Source organism: Rhinatrema bivittatum, chromosome 6 (assembly GCF_901001135.1).
Source record: "Rhinatrema bivittatum chromosome 6, aRhiBiv1.1, whole genome shotgun sequence".
Classification (NCBI taxonomy): domain Eukaryota; kingdom Metazoa; phylum Chordata; class Amphibia; order Gymnophiona; family Rhinatrematidae; genus Rhinatrema; species Rhinatrema bivittatum.
In genome coordinates, this window is record NC_042620.1 from 183,019,180 (window position 1) to 183,039,247 (window position 20,068).

The 20,068-nt window shown below is 42.3% G+C and overlaps 1 protein-coding gene across 1 annotated transcript in view; it reads left to right on the top strand.

Annotated features, from left to right (window-relative positions):
* Positions 1–20,068, top strand: part of CDK15 (cyclin dependent kinase 15) — a 226,406-nt gene that overhangs the window by 142,286 nt on the left and 64,052 nt on the right. Inside the window, exons 12-13 of the mRNA XM_029606275.1 lie at positions 1,543–1,591; positions 3,047–3,186. Coding sequence (XP_029462135.1) covers positions 1,543–1,591; positions 3,047–3,186 — 189 coding nt within the window. The remainder of the gene's footprint in view (positions 1–1,542; positions 1,592–3,046; positions 3,187–20,068) is intronic.

Here is a 20,068-nt window from a genome sequence, read left to right on the forward strand (position 1 = left end):
TTATGGTCAGGTGCGTCTTATGGAGCGAAAAATACGGTAGGTCAGATGATTGTTTTCTTTGGCTTTCAAATTCCTCTTGTTGGAAGGGATCCTTCAGTTGGAACTGTGATTACCGATTGTTTTATTTTTCCCTTCCTCAACAATAAGGGGAATAATCTGTTTGTTCTTAGCTTGGTTACAATTTATACTGAGAAACCTCAGGTGGCACACTGTCTTATGTACCAAAAGTACAGTAAAGCTTTTCTTCTATGTCTCCATCTGCTGGTAGGGGTGAAAAACCCATTCATCTGGACTGATCTGTGGGACTCAAGGAAAGAAAATTAGCTGGGAAGAGCCAATTTTTCTGTTGTTTAGCTAAAATCTTTGGAAAATTATCCTCTAAACATTTCAAGAATTACCCCTAAGTTTTATTTTATCACTAATTAGCATAAACCTACTGGCATCATAAAATAATTGGTTGGTGCTCTAGCATATCATAACCCAAACACTGCTTGATAAATAAATGCAATTAATTTACCTTACTATGAAGGACAGATTAAGACAAAGGGCTTGTTTCCAGCTGGGTCCTGGAGGCACAGGGAAGTAAGGTGACGTTTCCAAGATAAGAACAAGAGTCAAGGGAAAAGGGGAGTCATGACTTCTGTCACGATCACCCCCATCCGCTCAGCATGCTGTGGGGCTTTGCTGGGCTTCAGGCCTCTGGCTTCGCTCCTATGCCACGTCCCGTCCACTTGCACAGCTCATGCACAGCGCTGCTATAAACTCCTCACATTCTCTAGTCAGAGTGCCAGGCGTAGTCCTGGCACTCCCAAACAGTACACAGAGAAAAAGGCTTTTATCACAAAAAGGGTTTAATGGAGTCCTGTAGCCTCACCGGCTGCAGCCCTGCAACAATGCCTGCTTGACTGTACAAACCCCCAAGCCTAACTGCTTAGGTCCTCCTTAGCAAGCTTAGAGTTAAACAGCATTTGAACCATAATATCCTTTCAACATTTCTTAAACCTCCTTGTCTAAACCTAGGATTTACCATCCCCCAACCTCCTGGTTATTCCAGCTCCATAGAGGAACAGCTGGAGCTTTCCTCTCCCCAGCTTACCTCCATCTCATCCTCCAGAGACTCTGAGGAGCCGGGCTTTTGTGGCCAGCTCCACCACGGTGGCACGCCCTCTTCCTCAGCTTCCATAGACTCTGCTGAGTCATAGGGATCAGTCCCAATTTCCTCCACCTGTTCCTGCTCATCCTCCAGCCAGGGGTCAGGTGTCGGTTCAGGGAACCTGGGAAGTGTAGTCTCTGCTACCTTCCTCAGCGCCCTCCGGTGGCTAGGTTTGGTACCGCCAGCTTCTGCTTTTCTGTGTCCCGGCTGTTTCTGCCCCGGGCCAGGTCGTACTGCATCACACTTCATAACAGAGAACTTCTACTGAATCATAATTCAGTAGTGTACTCACTGATCCCTCCTCTCAATAAGCAATGCACACAGATCTCATTGTATGATATTATTCATATTCATATTACATGTTTTATTCTTTTCTTTTTCTTTTCTAGAGTGGTTCCTACCCAGTAAACCCCAGCAGTTCAGGATTATATGGGACAGGTAAGTTATCTTTAACTTTACAGGGGAAGTGGTATATACTGGGAATGGATACTTTTCATAACCTAGTTTTCTTCTGTATGTTAATAAGATTTTTTAAAAATACATTTTTTGCATATTTTTCAAGTAAATTCTATGCTTAAGTTAGCTGCATTTGAAAGCAAGTTCTTTAATGTGACTCTATTCTATTCTATTCTCAAATGTGTTCCATAGTTTTTTCAAAATGGATTCCAAGAGGCTTACAACATAAAATTACAACATATTGAATGCCAATGCCATAAACATATAATTAATACAGTAAAATACAATTCTACTATCAATACAGTCCTAACCCTTCTTATATCCCCCTACTCATATCTTTCACTGAATGGCATTAAGAAAGAAATCCTGATCTATCCCAAAAAGCTCATACAATATAAACAAAACTAAATCATCCACCCTTCTTAGCCCTCCTGATCATTACCAAATGAGCTCCCAAATGAGTGACTCCCCTTCTATCAAAGTCTTTTTAAAATAAAAAGATAATTTAGTCACTTGTCTTTTCCTGGAAGTCAGTTGTTGATGGTGGCTAAATGGAATAGGTTATCCTTCCAGGGGAATCTGACTGGTTTATAAAAATATGGAACACCATATCCATGTAGAAGTTCACCACCCATTTATTCAGAGAATAATTGTATATCATGACATCTGAATGCCTTTCCTGAATGATACTGAATTTTCTGGATACGGACGAGTCAAGCCAGCTATTCTAGTCCACATCTCCCCACATTAATTTGTCATTATGCTCCAGCTAAGTTGTTACCACAGTAAACTAAAATCTCACCTTGTTTCAGTACCTGAATAGATGCTCATAACTCTTAAGTGTTTATTATATATTCTTGCCAAGACTGATTCCACAAAATGTTTTTTTATCCCTAACTGATAATGTTAACGCTGAATACTTCTGTTGTGTTGTAATTATAGTTGCCATGTTACATGCCAGAACAAACATGTATTTCTACCCAAAACTAACAGTTATTGCTTTGAAGAACTTGGAGTCTTCAGCTGGAAGTTGCAACTTACAAATTTGCTACAAAGCTTAAGATAAAACAAGAGAAAACTTAACAGTATACTTGTATGGAAGAAAACTAAATGGAATGCATAACACAGGGAAAGGAACTTACTCAGATAATGGATCACATACACAAAAAGTGATTAACATGTCCCAGGTTGCTAGGCAACTCTCTCCCTCCCCTCCAGGGTTGATAAATTGCAAAGGTTAAAGTTTAGCCATTTTTTGTTTGAGTGGAAATAATTTTCTGTTGTCATTTATCCAACAATTTTAAAGTCATAAAGTTATTTAGTACCCTTATGCTTTCAATAATTATTTCAAACATGTCTTTGCCTTGAGTAACAAATAGTCCTCCTTCATGGAAGAGACAGGAGATTCAGTGACCCTGTCTGTTTTTGATTTCCCAGGCTGGACAGAATTCTGGGAGCTGAGGATCTTGCAACAAGAATGTTGAAATGTTTTCCTCGAGACCGTGTTTCTGCTGGAAATGCCCTTCTTCATGATTTCTTCAGCACTCTGCCACCTCAGCTGTACCAGCTTCCCGATGGTGTGTTGTCTTGTATACCCTTAACTTACTATTAATCTTTGCCATAGAGGGGGCCATACAGTTCCAGCTCATTAGGACTGTACTGACCTTGCCATATTTATATTCTGCTTGTGTATCCAATGATAACCCATCTTTCCTACAAGAAATACTCCATCCTATTTACTCTGCTGCAGCAGCAGAGCCATCTGTGGCATGGCAGCCCAGGGTAGCTGCCCTGGCTGCTCCCAGCCCCCACCAATGCTGGCCTTGGTATTACTTATAACATCTTACCATGTCTACTTTTCAGTGCTAAGCATCATACCCTCTTAAGCCAGTTCCCCCTTATTGATCATTAAACACTCCTTCCCTAATGCACAATCTCTCCCTCACAAAGTCAAGCACACATGTTCTGTCTGTCTCACCCCCTTCCTGCCCTCCTTCTTTAAAAATATTTAAGCTCTATTTGGCCATAAATATTTTCCCCAGAACAGAAAATCTTTTTTAATGTTATATGTGCTGGACCTCTCTAATGCTCTGAAATGTTTCCTGGGCTCTGGGCCTTTGTCTGTATAAGGCCAGTTAAAAGGGGATCATTTCTGTCCAGGCTGTCAAGCTGTTTTGAAGATTTAAGATTTTCTGATGGCTCCCCAAGCAAAGCAACTGCCAGCTTCTATTTCTCGTAAACTGCCGTCCTCATGGAGAGGCTGTGAGAGATCTGCATTCCTTTTCTCTTCACCCAGCCACAGAGCACAAATCTACTTTGACACTTTTAGAAAAATGAAAAGCTGGAATCTCACAGGAGCCTGCCTGGGCTGGGGGGAGAGGGGGGAGTGCTCACAGCAGGAGGGAAGTTGACTTTTCTTTATACCTATAGGAGTTTTTTTCCATGCAGAGTTTAAATTATGCCTGATAAAAGGAGTTTCGTAGATATTTCAGTTCTTTCAAACCCTCCTGGCTTCCTCCCAATTAAACGAGGTTTGTTAGAGCCACGGGGCTCTGTTGCTGCTGAGAAAGCGGACAAGCACTCCTGCAAGTGACACGTAAAATCCCAGAGGGGGGAGATAGATGAAAGTGCTAGTGCCCAGAGAAAGCAGCAGAGAGGGAGAGAGAGAGAGAGAGAGAAAACAAGAGCAAACATAGATCAGCATGGAGAGAGTGAGGAAAAATAGGAGTGAAAACATTTTGTGAGGGAGGAAAAGGGGCAGAGAGAAAGAAATTAAATAGGTGCACAGACTCAGGCTGATCCTGTAAGCTCCACGGGAAAACGGGGGCTCAACACTGAGCGCCCGCTCTCCCAACGTGCGCCTAGTCACCTCCTGGGCGCACGATACTGTATTTAACTGAGGGGTCACGCTAAAAGGAGGCGCTAGGGACGATTATGCATGCCTAGTGCCTCCTTGGCCCAGGAAAGGTGGCTGTCAGTGAGTTAGGAAAACGGATGCCGGTAAAACTGAGTGTCCGTATTCCTAACCTGGTCGGGCGGCACATTTAAAAAAAATTTTCTTTTTAACATTTTTGGTTCCTTTGACTTAATATCACTAGGCTATTAAGTCAGAGGGTGTACAGAAAAGCAGTATCTTCTGCTTTTCTGTACACGTTTTTGGGCCGCTCAGAAATTGGGCAGGCGTTAATTTCTGAGTGTAAAATGTGCAGATCAGCCGCACATTTTTTTTCAGTATCCTGGGCGAATTACTAATAGCCTCATCAACAAGCATTTGCATGTGATGAGCGCTTTTAGTGTTGGGGGGGGGGGGGGGTTTGGGACGCGCTTTTTCGATGTGCTAAACCTCTTACTGTATAAGGGGTAGTGGACGCACGCGAAAATGAGCGTCCAATCACGGTTATAATAGTGCGCTCAGCCGAGCGCACTTTACAGTATCGCCCTGCCTGTGAGGGAAAGACACATATAGACCTAAATTAAAGGGAAGAAAGAAAAGTAAAACTACAAAGGGGAGAAATTGTTACACAGATATAAAGGACCAGAATTACGAAAGATATAACCCATATAGTCAAAATGGAAATCATCCTTACATACGTCTGACCCATAGGGAGAAAAGTCAGAGAAACAGTAAATATAAGCAGAGGAAAAGAGAATAAGAGGCAGATAGGCATATAAGGTGTGAGTAAGAAGAAATTGTTCAGAGGTAGACAATGTGAAAGGAATCAAGAAAAAGAGAAAAGGTGAGTAACATTTAAGCTATGGTAGCTGATAGAAGGAGGAAGAAGTGTTACTGTGGCACATCATGCCACTCATCAGTTAATGAGACCTTATCAGCTGAAATCTCCTGACAGGGTTATGTTCTTGCTGTTTGAATTTTTTACCTTCACTTTATATTGTCCCTGACATGTTGATTATTATATTATTAAATTTCCCCCGAGAACAGGAAACAAAGAACTTGAGGTCCATATTCAAAAGCCATTTAGACAGATAACAAAATAGTTATCCTTCTAAATGGCTTACCCAGCTATATTCATCCTTTTTTCGGCTAACTTCTAGCCGGCTAATAAGTTAGGCAGCTAGAATGTAGCTGGATAAGTTAGGGGCAGTTCAGGGGCATAACTGGGAGGAGTTGAGTTAGCCGGCTAACTCTGATATTTATAGTTTGCTGGATTACTTAGCTGGCTAAGTCCGGTCGAGTCAAAGAGCTGTCCTAAAGTTAGGTGACTATAGTTAGCCAGCAAACTAATTAAGATAGTTGGCTATATTCAATAGTGTGACTGCACTGTTCATGATCATAGAAACTAGCACACTCAGAAATAAGTGTAGTCTATGTTGGTCAGGTGCCTCCTCCTCCCAATTCCCTGCCTTCCACAGAGCCGTAGCATACATATGGCCTCAGCCATAGGCGCTGCTATTTGAAGGGCGCCATAGCGCCGCTAGTGCAGAGGGAAAATGTTGCCCACTGCAGCCGTCAAAAGGAGCGTAGTTCTACCAGAACTGGAAGCATAGCCGACGGAGTTTAGGAAGAAAAGTAAACGCGCACCGGTGTAGGCCTTAGAAAAAGGAGTAGCTGCGCTGTGTTGTGGTGTCCCACAGAAGCGGCAGCCTCGTCGGTGGGGTCTAGCAAGAGGAGGAGATGCGCGGAATGGACCTTTGGTCTGACCCAGTATGGCAAGTCTTATGTTCTTATTGTATTGTAACTCTGTTTTCCCATGGCTTTCTGAGGAGCAAGCCAAATGCCCAAGATGTGTTAAAGTTCTAAGTGTCATTTGCTTTTTTGCAGGGTTTTCTGGTTAGTGCCACAGCAGTGCCTATAAATATAATATTTGTATTGTAAGTAATATTTTTACCTGAGAAGACTGTACTTTGAATATCCTTTTTCATGAAAAAACTGTTACTATAAATGCATAATTTTTAATTGTGTGTGTGGGGAGAGCGTAATGGGGGTGGGGGTGAGGTGCAAGTCTGTAAAATTCCCTTAGGGCACTTGCACCAGCTCTGGACATTGTTGTACAAACATTTACTAGAGTCTCCCAACTCGTGGTGTCTTGTTGTGTGTAATGGGTAAGGACGCAGTTTTTCACTTGGTCATAGGCGCCAAATTGCCTGGCTCTGGCCCTCCATCCCAAAAAAATAGAGCCACTCTCTCCACCATAACAAATTATACAGAATCCTGAGCAATGGTACAAGTCCTTAACACTGAGACTGTAAAATATTCAAGAATGTGGAATCACTTGGCACACATAACCCTGCATATTCCAGTTACTTTAGTATCTGCTAAGTCGTCAGTCCAATACTTCTTTGCAGCAGGCATTAGGGATGTGCAGCAGGGACGGATTTTTCCCATTCGGTATTCGTATTCGTGGGGACCCAAATCCGTTGCATCCGTTCTCGGGGGACCCCGATCCGTTCATTAGTTACGTATGTATTAGTTTCCCAAAAAAAACCCCCATCCCAACCCTTTAAATTTAATTAACTGCAACTCCCCACCCTCCTGACCCCCCTTCCCCAAGACTTACCAAAAGACCCTGGTGGTCCAGCAGGGGTCCTGGCGCGATCTCCTGCACTCGGGCCGTCGGCTGCCGGTATTCAAAATGGCGCCGATAGCCTTTGCTCTCACTATGTCACAGGGGCTACCGGTGCCGTTGGTCGGCCCCTGTCACATGGTAGGAGCACAAGATGGCACCATTGCTCCTACCATGTGACAGGGGCTGACCAACGGCACCGGTAGCCCCTGTGACATAGTGAGGGCAAAGGCTATCGGTGCCATTTTGAATACCGGCAGCCGACGCGAGTGCAGGAGATCGCGCCAGGACCCCAGCTGGACCACCAGGAACTTTTGGTAAGTCTTGGGGGCTCAGAAGAGTGGGGGGTTTATTCATTAGATACGTTATATTCGTGGGGGTTCGCCATACGTTTTGTGACCCCACGAATACAACGAATAGGGACATATACGTTGCGGATTGCCAATACGTCGAAAACAAATGCACACCCCTAGCAGGCATTACAACTGTTCACCTGGTCATGTGTTTCTCCAGGTAGTGTAACTGCAGGCAGTTGTCTTTTGAGGAAGGATTGTGCTTGGAATAGTCTTCCTGAATTGGGTGCGTCCTGCTCCCTCGCTTGCCATGTTTAAATCCCATCTAAGACCCACCTTTTTGAAACTGCCTTTTAAATCTTATGCCTGATTGTCTGCATGTAGCCCTTGACTAACTTTTGTTTCTTTTAACCAAGTCTTCTTGTCCTGTATGTTTGTCTTATTAGACTGTAAGCTCTATTGAGCAGGGTTGTCTTTTTGTATGTTTGTACTGTGCTGTGTATGTCGTATAGCGCTATAGAAATGTTAGTACTAGTAGTAGAAGTAGTAATAGTAAGGAAGGGCTCAGCACCACTGTTGCTATGGCTGCAGCTGTTGCTCTTCCTAGCATTTCTGTGCCACTAAGGGCCCAGCACAAGGCATGCCCAAGCCCCAGTTGTGGATCTTTATATGCCTGAACCTTCAGACATAGACAATCAGAATATTCCACTCACCAAGAGATCAAAATTCTATTCTTCTTGCATAGACTTGACAAGAAAAGCAGAGGTCCCAGTGCAATATACTAGTCAGAACCTGTGTCATTTTCCTTTTCTTTCTAATCCACCAGGTTTCTAATCAATTTGTATACCTTTTGCTCTGTTTCCAATGGAGGTGACTTATTTTATGTTATTCATACATGCAGCACTGTATCAAAGTCCTTTCAAAAGATCTTATAAAGTACATTTATACTATTTTTTGTCTTTTGCTCTAACAATATTTAAAACAAATTAATATGATCTTAATATTAACATGACATAAGCTTAATGATTTTCCCTAGACCTGTGTTGCTTTTCTGCGTTAACTTTTTAAAGGGCTTCATTCATCCCTGTTCAGCACTCAGAAATATTTATGACCTAACGTATTCGTCACATTGGACAAGCAGAATAATTATATATTGTGTTTGAAAAAGGATGTTGAGAGACCCTGTGTATCTCAGAAAAGCTAAAAAAAACCCCCTCCTTATTTAGAGCTTTAGGCCAGCCTCTTCTCCTCTGGCACATACCTATATTAGGCTCATTACATTATATGTTGAGCCTCATTGTCCTTTTCTGGACATTCAGAGTTGCTCTGCTTTACATCAACAGCATAAAAAAGTGGCCATGCCAGGTCAGACCAAGGTGCATTGACCCAACATCCTATTTCTGACAGTATCTAGCCCAGTCACCAAGTACCAGCAGATCCAAAAAAAAAAAGATCTGTATTTTGGGTACTCCACTCCCAGGGATAGAAATGGCTTTCCTAATCCACCTGGCTAATAATGTGTTGACTTTTCTGCTAGGATCTTGTCCAAGCTTCTTTTAAAACCCTCTGTGCTGGTTGACTTGACCAAGTCTTCTGGCGACAGGTTTCTATAGCTTGATTATACTTTGGATAAAAAAGTAGTTTCTATAATTTCTAGTTGATAATTTCATGGAACATCCCCTTGTTTTAATATAATTTGAAAGGGGTAACTATCCTTTATTCACCCATTCTAACCCTACTCATGAATTTATAAAACTTCTATCATGTCCCCTCTCAGTGGTCTCTTTTTCTAAGCTTGAAGAGCCCTAACCTATGTAGCCTCTCATCACAGGAGAGCTGCTTTCTTCCCTTTATCATTTTTGTTGCTCTTCTCAGCACCTTTTCTAGTTCCGCTATGTCTTTTTTTAAGATGGGGGGACCAGAACTGCACACAATACTCAAGGTGCAGTCACACCATGGCTTGATATGGAGGCAATATGATATTTTCCATTTTATTCTGCATTCCTCTTAGGATCATTCCTGACATTCAATTTGCTTTTTGACCATCGCTGCACACTAAGCTGAGGATTTCAATGCATTGGCAACAGATTCCACAGCTTGAGTTGTATATGTTGAGGGGGCAAAAGACTGATGTGCAAGAACTAGGAGAAAGACCTTGGGGTGATAGTGTCTAGTGATCTGATGGTGAAGTATTGTGACAAGCTTGTGTTTAAGGCCACAGGGATGCATTGAAAGAAGCCTAACCAGCAAGAAAAAGGAGGTGAAAATGCCCCTGTACAGATCCTTGGTGAAACCCCACCTAGAATACTGTGTTCAGTTCTGGAGACTGGATCTCAAAAAAGATAAGGACAGATTAAAGTGGTCCAGATAAAGCAACCAAAATGGTGTGGAGTCGGTACGAAAAGCTATATGTGATAAGAGTGAAGGCCCCTTAAGGAGAGAAGAGAAGAGACAAGGAGATTTGATACAGACCTTCAAATATCTGAAAGAAATTAATGATGTACAAAAATTAAATCTTTTCTGATGAAAAGGAAGCTATAAAACTAGGGGTCACGATATGAATCTTCAAGGAGGAAGACTCAGGAAATATTTCTTCACAGAAAGGGTGGTGGATGTATAGAATACCCTCCTGGAAGAGGTGGGTGAAGCAAGCACGGTAATGGAATTCAAAAGGACCATGGGATGAACACAGGATCCCTGCTGGCTAGAGAATAGAATAAGAGGTCCACTTTTCCTATTACATCTAAAGTTTACATTTCTGCTTGAGGATAGCCTCAATGGAGTGACAATTGCTACTACTCCTTAACAGAAGACTTGGAGGTAGCCTCTTTTACTACCCTTAACAGAAGGCTTGATGGTAGCTAGCATTGATCGACAGTTGCTACTACCCTTTTTAGAACGCTTAGAGGTAGCCTGTACAGAGTGGCAGTTGTTAGTAACCTTAACAGAAGGCTTAGGGGTAGCCTGCACAGAATGGCTGTTGCTACTGGCCTTAACAGAAGGCTTGGAGGAAGCCTGCACGGTGCGGCAGTTGCTACTACCTTTAACGGAAGGACTTGCTGGCAGCCTTAATGGAGCAGCAGTTGCTATTACCCCTTAATAGAAGGCTTGCTGGGCAGACTAAATGGATCATCTTGGTCTTTTTCTGCTCTCATTCACTATGTTACTATGGTGGTGCACAGAGTGAAAAAGTACTCTCTACGATCTGTTTTGAAATCTGGCTGGTTTGTTAGTTTCATGGAGTGTCCCCTCGTTAAGTCATTATAGTATTATTTGAAAGGGGTAAATAACCATCCTTTATTTATCTGTTCCATCCCAGGCCATGATTTAATAACATTTTTTCCTCTTTTTCCAAGCTAAAGAAACCTCGCCTGACTAGCCTCTCATCATAGGAGAGATGTTCCATCCCCATTTATCATTTATGTCACCCTCTTCTACATATTTTCTAGTTCTGCTATGTCTGTCCTGAGATAGGAAGACAAGCATTGATGTCAGACTCACCAATCTATTGTTTCCTGGATTGGTGTTTACATTGATTACCCTTCAGTTTTATAGGAACTGTGGCTGTTACAGATAACTAGTAAGACGTCTGCATCTTCATCTTTACGTTCTTTCAGAACTCTGGGGTGAATACCTTCCAGTCCTGGTGATCTGATACATTTGAGTTTGTCAAATTGATCTATTATATCTGTCTTTATTACATATATTTTCTTTAGTTGCTCAATCATCATCATCAAAGATTATTTCTGGTGGGAATATAGATCCAAAGAGAAAAGGGGAAACCAATTGTGTAAGTGTCAAAAAATTGCTCACTTAAATCTTTTTATTAATTTTTGCTGTTTTTTTTTAATTTTTTGTATATATAAATATTTAAGTAAACTGCATCAGCAAGCCAGTCATCATCTCTCCTGAAATCAGGAGAGCGCTCGGTCTTCTCAATCACTTGCAGTTACTTTTGAAATTAAATTCAAAAAATCTTCATGAAACGCCTCAATGGGTTAATGAATACACATTCACTGCAATGTAAACTAGACGGTATAGCAAAGCTGAACTTAAATGTTTTTACTTGATGTCACAAAGGAGGGCTCTACTTCGGCCGGAGTTTCGCTGTAAACAGCTTCATCAGGAGCCAAAAGATGATCAAATTCCACGGTGTCTACCGACACAATAAAGTGCAAAAATACAGTTCCGTATTTTGCAACTGAGCAGATTATGTGAACTTTTTAAATCTTGTATACCATTCACATCATCTTTCTGTCCCTTATACCAATTTCGAGGTTAGGACCGTCCGGTCTCGTACTTATTCTCAACAACTGTTGTGTTGTTGGTGAATATAGATCCAACATCTTCCCCATTAAATTAATTCAATTTTTCTGCTATTTCTTTGTTCTCCCTGAGCACCCCTTTTACCCCTTAGTCATCTAGCAATCCATCTGACTCCCTCATAGGTTTTTTGCTTTGAATGTACTTGAAAAAGGTTTCCCTTATTACTGTTTTAAATCTAACTTGCCAGTGCTGATGCTCTTCCCTATTTTCCTCACTTTGGTCTGCTTTCCATTTTTTTTTAAAAATGCCCTTTTGGCTTTAATTGCCTCTTTCACTTCACCATAAACCATGCTGGCCATTGGTTGGTTTTCTTTCAACCCTTTTTAATGCATGGAGTATATTTATCTGCGTATCCAATTGTTTTAAAACAATTATCAAAAGAGGATGTTTGTGACCAGGTCTTTAGAACACTGAAGAGTTTAATACCTAGTTTTGGACCATTTTGTTGAGGATAATTCTACAGACCTGGTCACACACACCCTTTTTTGATAATTTTTTTGAGTGTGTTACTGTATCTCTTACTCTTTGATTTTTGCATTTTTAAACAAGGTATTGTAAACCGTTATGATGGCTCAACCGAATAACGGTATATAAAACTCTTCAAATAAATAAATAAATAAATATAAACCTTTAACCTCGGAAACTGCTCTGATTAGTTTTTTTTTCTAACTAATTTCCTCATTCTATCATAGTTTTCCTTTTTAAAAGTTAAAATGCTACTGCATTTACGTAGTAATCCGCCCACCAGTGATTATGTAATTTTAATTGCATTATGATCACTATTGCAAAGAGGAATCCATCACATTTACTCGTTGCACTTTGTCTTAAATTCCACTAAGAACTAAATCAAAGGTAGTACCCCCTCTTGTTAGTTCCATGGCCAGATGCTATATGAAGAAGAGATTTATGGCATCTAGGAACTTTGCTTCCCTACCATATCCTGAAGTCACATTTATTCAATCAATACTTGCATAATTTAAATGTCCCATTATTATTGTTGTTGCCAGTTTTTTTTAGCCTGTTTAAACTCTGTTAGCATTTACAGTCTGCTTCCTCATCCTAGCCAAGTGAGAGGTACTATTCTCTCATTAATGTACTCTTCCCATCACACTCGGAATTTCTATACATAAGGATTCCAGAGTGCGTTTGTTTCCTGCAGAACTTTTATCCTGCTTGAATCTATGCCATCCTTAACATATAGTGCCACCCCTCTACCAATTTTGATCTGTCCCTGTCATGTTGATATAATTATATACCCTAGTAATAAAGACTGGTTTCTCCCCTAGTTTCTTGTAAACTGGTACGATAAGACTTGTCTTGAGCATCGGTATATTAAAATAACTTAAATAAAATAAATAAATAGTATCACAGTGTCCCACTGGTTATTCCTCTCCATCAGGTCCTCTGAATTACCTTTTATGTCTATATCATCATTAAGTGCTTTAATTTCTAACTCTTCAATCTTATATTTCAGACTTCTGATGTTTACATATTGACATTTTAAAGTATGCTTTTTATTGTATTTCTGTTTATATTCCCAGCCTGCTTATTGCAGATGATACAGGCAGCTTGTAGTCAATTATATCTGTATGCTCTTTATTTAAATCTGTTTGGGCTACTTCAACCATTACCATAGCCTCTCTATCAGGATATTCTATCTTAATTGTTAAAGATATTACCTTCCAAACCATTCACTTCGGAGCAATTACTGACTTTCCCCTCAATATTTAGTTCAAAAACTGCTCTATCTCCTTTATAAATGTTAGTGCCAGCAGCAGGGCCAACCCTGGTTTATGTAGAGCCCATCCCATAGGAACAGGACCCCTTCCCCAGAAGGTTCCCCAGATCCTAACAAAGCTAAAACTCTCTTCCATGTAACATTATCTCATCCATGCATTGAGATTTTGGAACTCAGTCTGCCCCTGGTATCTATAGAATCTTTACCTGTTAGGTACTGATTGGCCTGGAAAAGGTGCCCTGTGGATTTTGGAAAGATGCTGGATAGCATTCACCCCAGAGATCTGAAAGAACTCAAACACAAAATTGCAAACCTGTTGCTAGTAATCTGTAACCAGTCATTTAAAACAGCCACAGTACCTGAAGACTGGAAGGTGGCCAGTATAATGCCAATTTTTAAAAAGAGATTCAGGGGTGATCCAGGACATTATAGACTGGTAAACTTGATGTTGGTGCCAGGCAAAATAATAGAAGCTGCATATAAAAACAAAATTGGTGGCCATATATGTAGATAGACATAGTTTAATGGGGAAGAGTCAACCTAATTTTATTAAAGGCAAGTCTTGCCTTACCAATCTATATGAGTTTTTTTAAGGTATAAATACAAATGTGGATAAAAGTGAGCCAGTTGATTTAATATATTTGGATTTTCAGAAGGTATTTGGCAAAGTTCATGAGAGACTTTTCAGGATATTATAAAGTCATGGGATAGGAGACAGTGTTCTATTGTGGATTGATAATTGGTTAAAAGAAAGGAAACGAGAGTTGGACCTCATGGTTAGCCTTCCAAATAGAGAAAAGCCAATAGTGGAGTGTCCCAGGGACTGTTATTGGGACCTGTGCTGTCTAACATAATCATATGATCTAGAAAACAGAGCAGTGAGTAAGGGGATCAAATTTCATATGACACAAAATTATTCATAGTTGTTAAACCACAGCAGATTAATGAAGGAACTGCAGATGGACATTGTGAGATTAGGGACTAGGCGTCTGTGTGGTAGATGAAATTTAATGTGGAAAAGTGCATACACTCATACACATACACCTGTTCTCTCACTCATGCATGCACACACACACGTACGCACCCTCTTTTAGTCACACACACACTCTCTCCCACTCATTCACTTTTTTCCTCCCTCTGAAACTTGGAGGCGCAAGCCAGGGTGGCAGCAGTAGCAGCCTCCTCCTTCATCTGCCACGCCTACGAGACAATTCCTTCTTTGGGTGACAGGTTGGCCTCTTGCTTCTTCCCACGGCCCTGGCTGCACTACTCCTTCAGGCTGTGGGGGTGGGAGCCTCTGGCTCCTTTGATCCGACACTGCAACCTGCTTCTCCCCCAGACCACTGCGTCCTTCTGATGGCGAGTCCTTCTGATGGCAGCAGCAGCAGCAGCGGAGATGGCAAATCTTTCTTCCTGCTGCTGTGAGCCACAGGACACCATGTCATCTTCTGGGCTGGCACGGTGAGAAAAAGGACATGCCATTGCCACCATTGCCATCCCCAAGGCCATGGTGCTGTAGATGGCCACCTAGTCTGCCTTGTGCTTCCACCAGCCCTGACTCCATCCCACTATTCATCCACCCTGCATGCTCCCCCTACTGCCTTAGGAGGGCAGATATTGAAGAAAGGGGGAAGACAGGGGGCAAAGTTACTAATTTTGGAGAAATCTAGATGTATTATTATTGACACTCTATCAACCACACTCCTAGACCCCTGGGAACTATGCTCCCTGCCTTCCTCTTCTCCAGCATTTCAAATCACTGAAAGGGCCAGACATAGTCCCCCCCCCCCCCCTCGATCCTTTCTCAGCAGACAACTCTGATGGGTGCTCTCCCTCCCTCACTCTGGCTCAGCAAACTCTGAGGAGGACCTCTCCCATCCTCATGCCACCTGGTCTTCTTGGTGATTTGAAAACATCCTACATGGCCCTTCTCTTCAAAAAGTTTGGGGGACCCCTGTGTTAGAATTTATAAAATCATGTTTGGGGTGGAATGTATAAATAGGGGATAGTTATGTAGCCTTTCAAATAATACTATAAGGAGGGGACTTTCCATGAAACTAACAACCAGCAGATTTCAAATAAATTGTAGAAAGTATTTTTTCATTCAGTGCACAATGAAACTGTGAATTCTCTCGCCAGAGGATGTGGACAAGTCAATTAGCATAGCAAGGTTTAAAAAGAGGTTTGGACAAGTTCCTGGAGGAACTGTCCAGTGTCGGAGACAGGATGCTGGGCTCATTGGACCTTCATCTGACATAGCATGGCATATTTTATGTTCTAATGTTCTTATGACACGATTTTGTGCTGATTATATCGTCATAGGTGGAACTGGCAATGTCACATGGGCCATGCCCAGAAAAGGGTCATTTTTCTGTCCGCCCAGACTTGCTCCCTCTTTCAGTTGTAATAGTGATGGTGCGTTGGGTAAGTAATGGGAAAGCACTGCAGAAATAGATCTTTTTCATGTTTTACATAAAGTGATGAGTTTTTCTCTGAAATTATTTAACTTCTACCTCCATGAATATTTTGTTCATATTTTTTGTAGTGTGTATGGGGGCAGGGGCGGAATTGCTTCAGAAAAATTAATTGGATCACCAAATTGATCCTTAATTTGAGGAAAAAAAGAAAAAAAAAAGAAGCATGATATTGCCTCAGTGAAAATTAATTTTTAGGTACACTTAAGAACAATAAGAACATAAGAAAATGCCATACTGGGTCAGACCAAGGGTCCATCAAGCCCAGGATTCCTGTTTCCAACAGTGGCCAATCCAGGCCATAAGAACCTGGCAGTACCCAAAAACTAAGTCTATTCCATGTTACCATTGCTAATGGCAGTGGCTATTCTCTAAGTGAACTTAATAGCAGGTAATGGACTTCTCCTCCAAGAACTTATCCAATCCTTTTTAAACACAGCTATACTAACTGCACTAACCACATCACTCCCTGCTATTTGGAGGAAAGTTAAGTGTTAACAGATTCCGCTTTGTCTTCTAATGCATATAACAGGTCTACTATAATATTGAAGCCCCAAGGTTTATCTAGTCCTCCATATCATTGCTGTCCCCAGTAAAAACAGAAGAAAAGATAATAACCCAATACAAATCTGCCTTGCAAACTTGTTTTTGTTTTTACTTGAGTCATTAATGTAACGTACTAACTGGGACCTTCAGACTACCAATTTCACCCTCTTCGCATCATTTCCCTCTTATGGTCTTATTCTTAGGTCTCATTTTTTCCCCCTTTTGTTTTCACATGGATTTGGAATAAGAGATGAGCATCTGTAATTGAGGTGACAAACATAGGACTTGATGCATTAAGCTTTTTTCCCTTAGTCACAGAATGGAAGAAAAGCCATAGTGAATTAGTCTCTTAAACCTCCTTTCCTGTGGCATGAGTTTTTAATACTGTATTCGTATTTTCATGCAATAGCCCAGTTTCCTGATGGCAGTCAGCACAGTAGCAGCCTGCCTGACTTAGATCCACAATGATAAGAAGTGGCTAATTAGAGGAGGTTTTGCAAAAATTGTTATAGTTTCATATGAGTCATGCAATAAAAAAACAGAAGTAAAAAAAGGAGTATTTTTAATGACAATGATTTTCTAAACTGAATTATTAAAATTAATAATAATAGCACTGCTTGTTGAAGAAGCATTGTGTCAGAGGTGTTAATGGTAATAGCACGATAGTCCCTGAATCAAGCCATATGAACAACTCCTCCAATACATTCCAGTATATGTCTACCAAACTTCTCCACGTGACATATCCCAAGTAAGATCTCCAATTTATATCAACATGAGCTTTATCTGGCTGGCCTACAGTTTGACATCCTCCAGTCCTTTGAAAATTCACCATCATCTTGTGGGAGGTGAAAGCATGCAAGCACGGGCGGAGCAGGAACAAAGCAGGACTGGAACTAAGGCAAGGAACTTCAGAGCAGGAACAAGGCAGGGTCAGCCTTCCACTGGACCTACATGCACCAGTGTGATCCAGCAACACAATGCTGGTCACAAGAGAAGCCCTCCGACTACTCGGTAGCCCTTCCGGACCCGCTACTTGGGAACGATGAGTGCATGAGGCTAGACAGAGGCTGAGGGCAGGAACAAGGCGAGACAGGAACTCAGGAACTTGGAAGACTCGGACGAAGACTCATGAAGCTTGGAAGACTCAGACGAAGACTCGGGTTACTCAGAAGACTCAGACAAGGATTCAGGTTACTTGGAGGTCTCAGGCAAGAATTCAGGACTCAGGCGAAGGTACTGGGTGAGAACTGCATCGCAGCACACCTTACACAGGCACCCATGGCTGTCACGGACTACGCTGAATGTGAAGCAGACTCTAGGCGAAGAAGTGGAACTTGAGACTGGAACATGTCAAAGATTCAGTAGAGGCCTGCACCAGGGTGTTCCCTACACAGCTGCCTGTGGCTGGTCGCAGACCACGCTAGAGCAGAGCAGGTTCTGGCAGAGTCTTGGGCATGGATGAAGCAGGCAGAAGGAACTCTGAAGACTGGGACAGGATTCAAGACTCAGGATTCAAGACTTTGGCTTTAAAAACAATGGCCTTCTGGAGACTTGTGCTGTAGGCATGAAGGACAGGCCTTGTGCCACGAAGCGCCCTACACAGCCCCCCCATGGGCTGGTCATGGACCATGACGGTGGCACGCCAGGAAAGGTGGACGCAAGGAATCTGGGAACTGGTTGCAGAGGCAAAGATGAAGACATCAGGACCAGGAGCATCAGGAACACGGAACATCAGGACATGGAACAGGCGACGAAGGAGCTCTGACGAAGGACAAGACCAGGAACTTCAGGACAAGGAGACCAGGAACACCCCAGAACACGGAATGAAGATCTATCTATCTATGCATTATGCAGTCGATCTCTTCCAGTTATCCCCATGTTAATCCCCCATGTTTAAACCATGTTACTTGATCCAAGTTTACTTTGCTCATCCTTGTTTTAATGTAATGCATTCTCTTGCACAGGTTTTTTGTTATAATGTAAACCGAAGTGATTTGTAACTTGTTACAAGAATATCGGTATATAAGAGTCCTAAATAAATAAATAAAGAAAGAAAGAAAGAAATAAGTGAAGGCCACGGAGGACCTTGACTCGAAGAGGAGCACAGACAACTGTAGATTCTGGGTCGAAGGCCCCGAGGAACTGAAGTGAGCCCTTTTATAGGGCTGAAGCAGGGAAACAAGCTGAAGCTGGCTTCCGGTGGGCTGCGGGCTTTTCCCGCTGCTGGCCCTTTAAATGTTGAGAGAAGGCATGGCCGTGGACCTAGAGGGTCTGGGAGTAGGACAAAGGACAGCAGCGTCCCAGTGTCGGCACTGGACCACGAAGATGAACAGGAAGACCGCGGCTTCCCCGCCGCCCAGGAGGAACCCGTGGCAATGGCGTCTCCTGCCACGGATGAAGACAGTGGCGTCACTGTCACGTAGAAGGACCCCAGCGGCGGCAGCCAGGCCGCAAAGACAAAATTCAGGTGGTGGCTCCATGCCACATGATGGACAGTCGGCGGCAGCGGCTCCAGACCGCAAAGGAGAAGGCTTCCTGGTGGCGGCGTCTTCCCCGCCGCGAGGGCAGTGTCAAGACAGGCTTTCTGCCGCAATGAAGGCAGTGATGGTGGCTGGGCTGCATGGAGCAGCAGCAATGACCACAAGCGTCAGGGCCAGGGTAAATGAGAGCCTGTCTGCTGGATGGGGGTCACTCCTGTGACTTGTAGGCAGTAAGAACAACCATACATACTGTAACTTGGTTAAGCTGTTAGAGTCTCTGGAAGGTCCAGTAATAAGACGAAGACAGCTGCAGCTGGAGTAGAATTTGTGGCTACCAGTGAATACTATAGTAGGGACTAGTAGTGGATGGGAAATAGAGCTGAAAGAGCAATGCTTCTAGGAGTTTGTAGAGGGTACAGGAAAGCTGTTAGTTGCCAGAGCCTTTTTCCAACTGAAAGCCCCACAATTTATTTATTATTATTTAAAGGCTTTTTATATACCGACTTTCTTGATACAAATCAAATCAACTCGGTTTACATCGAACAAGTAGAAACTATAACCAACCCAAAAAAATAGAGACAGTTTGAAGGAGTATAAAGTTACATTATAACAAGGATGTGTTAACTTGGAGTAGGAAAATAAGAAGGGGTACGAAGAAAGAGTATAATATACATTGGAGTATATGAGGGAGGCAAGGGGCAGTCCTCATGGTAATTTGTAAACGTCCTCATAATAATTTATATACATGATTTAGCGCCTTGTTTATATGCATAATAGCTAGAACAGTTATAAGTCAGGCTGTTGGACTGGTGTCGGTGAAGGCTCGGCAGAAACAGCCAAGTCTTTAATTTCTTTTAAAAGTTATTAGACAAGATTCCTGCCTGAGGTCCGGAGGCATGGCGTTCCAGATAGAGGGGACCTGTGATGGAGAATGTCCGGTCTCTGATGTTTGAGTGATGTATAGCTTTGATAGATGGTACATGTAAGGATCCCTTGTAGGCATCCCTTAAAGATCTAGCTGTTGAGTGCAGTTTGAGGGGGTATAGCAGATCAAGGGGGGTCTGCTGGTGAATATATTTG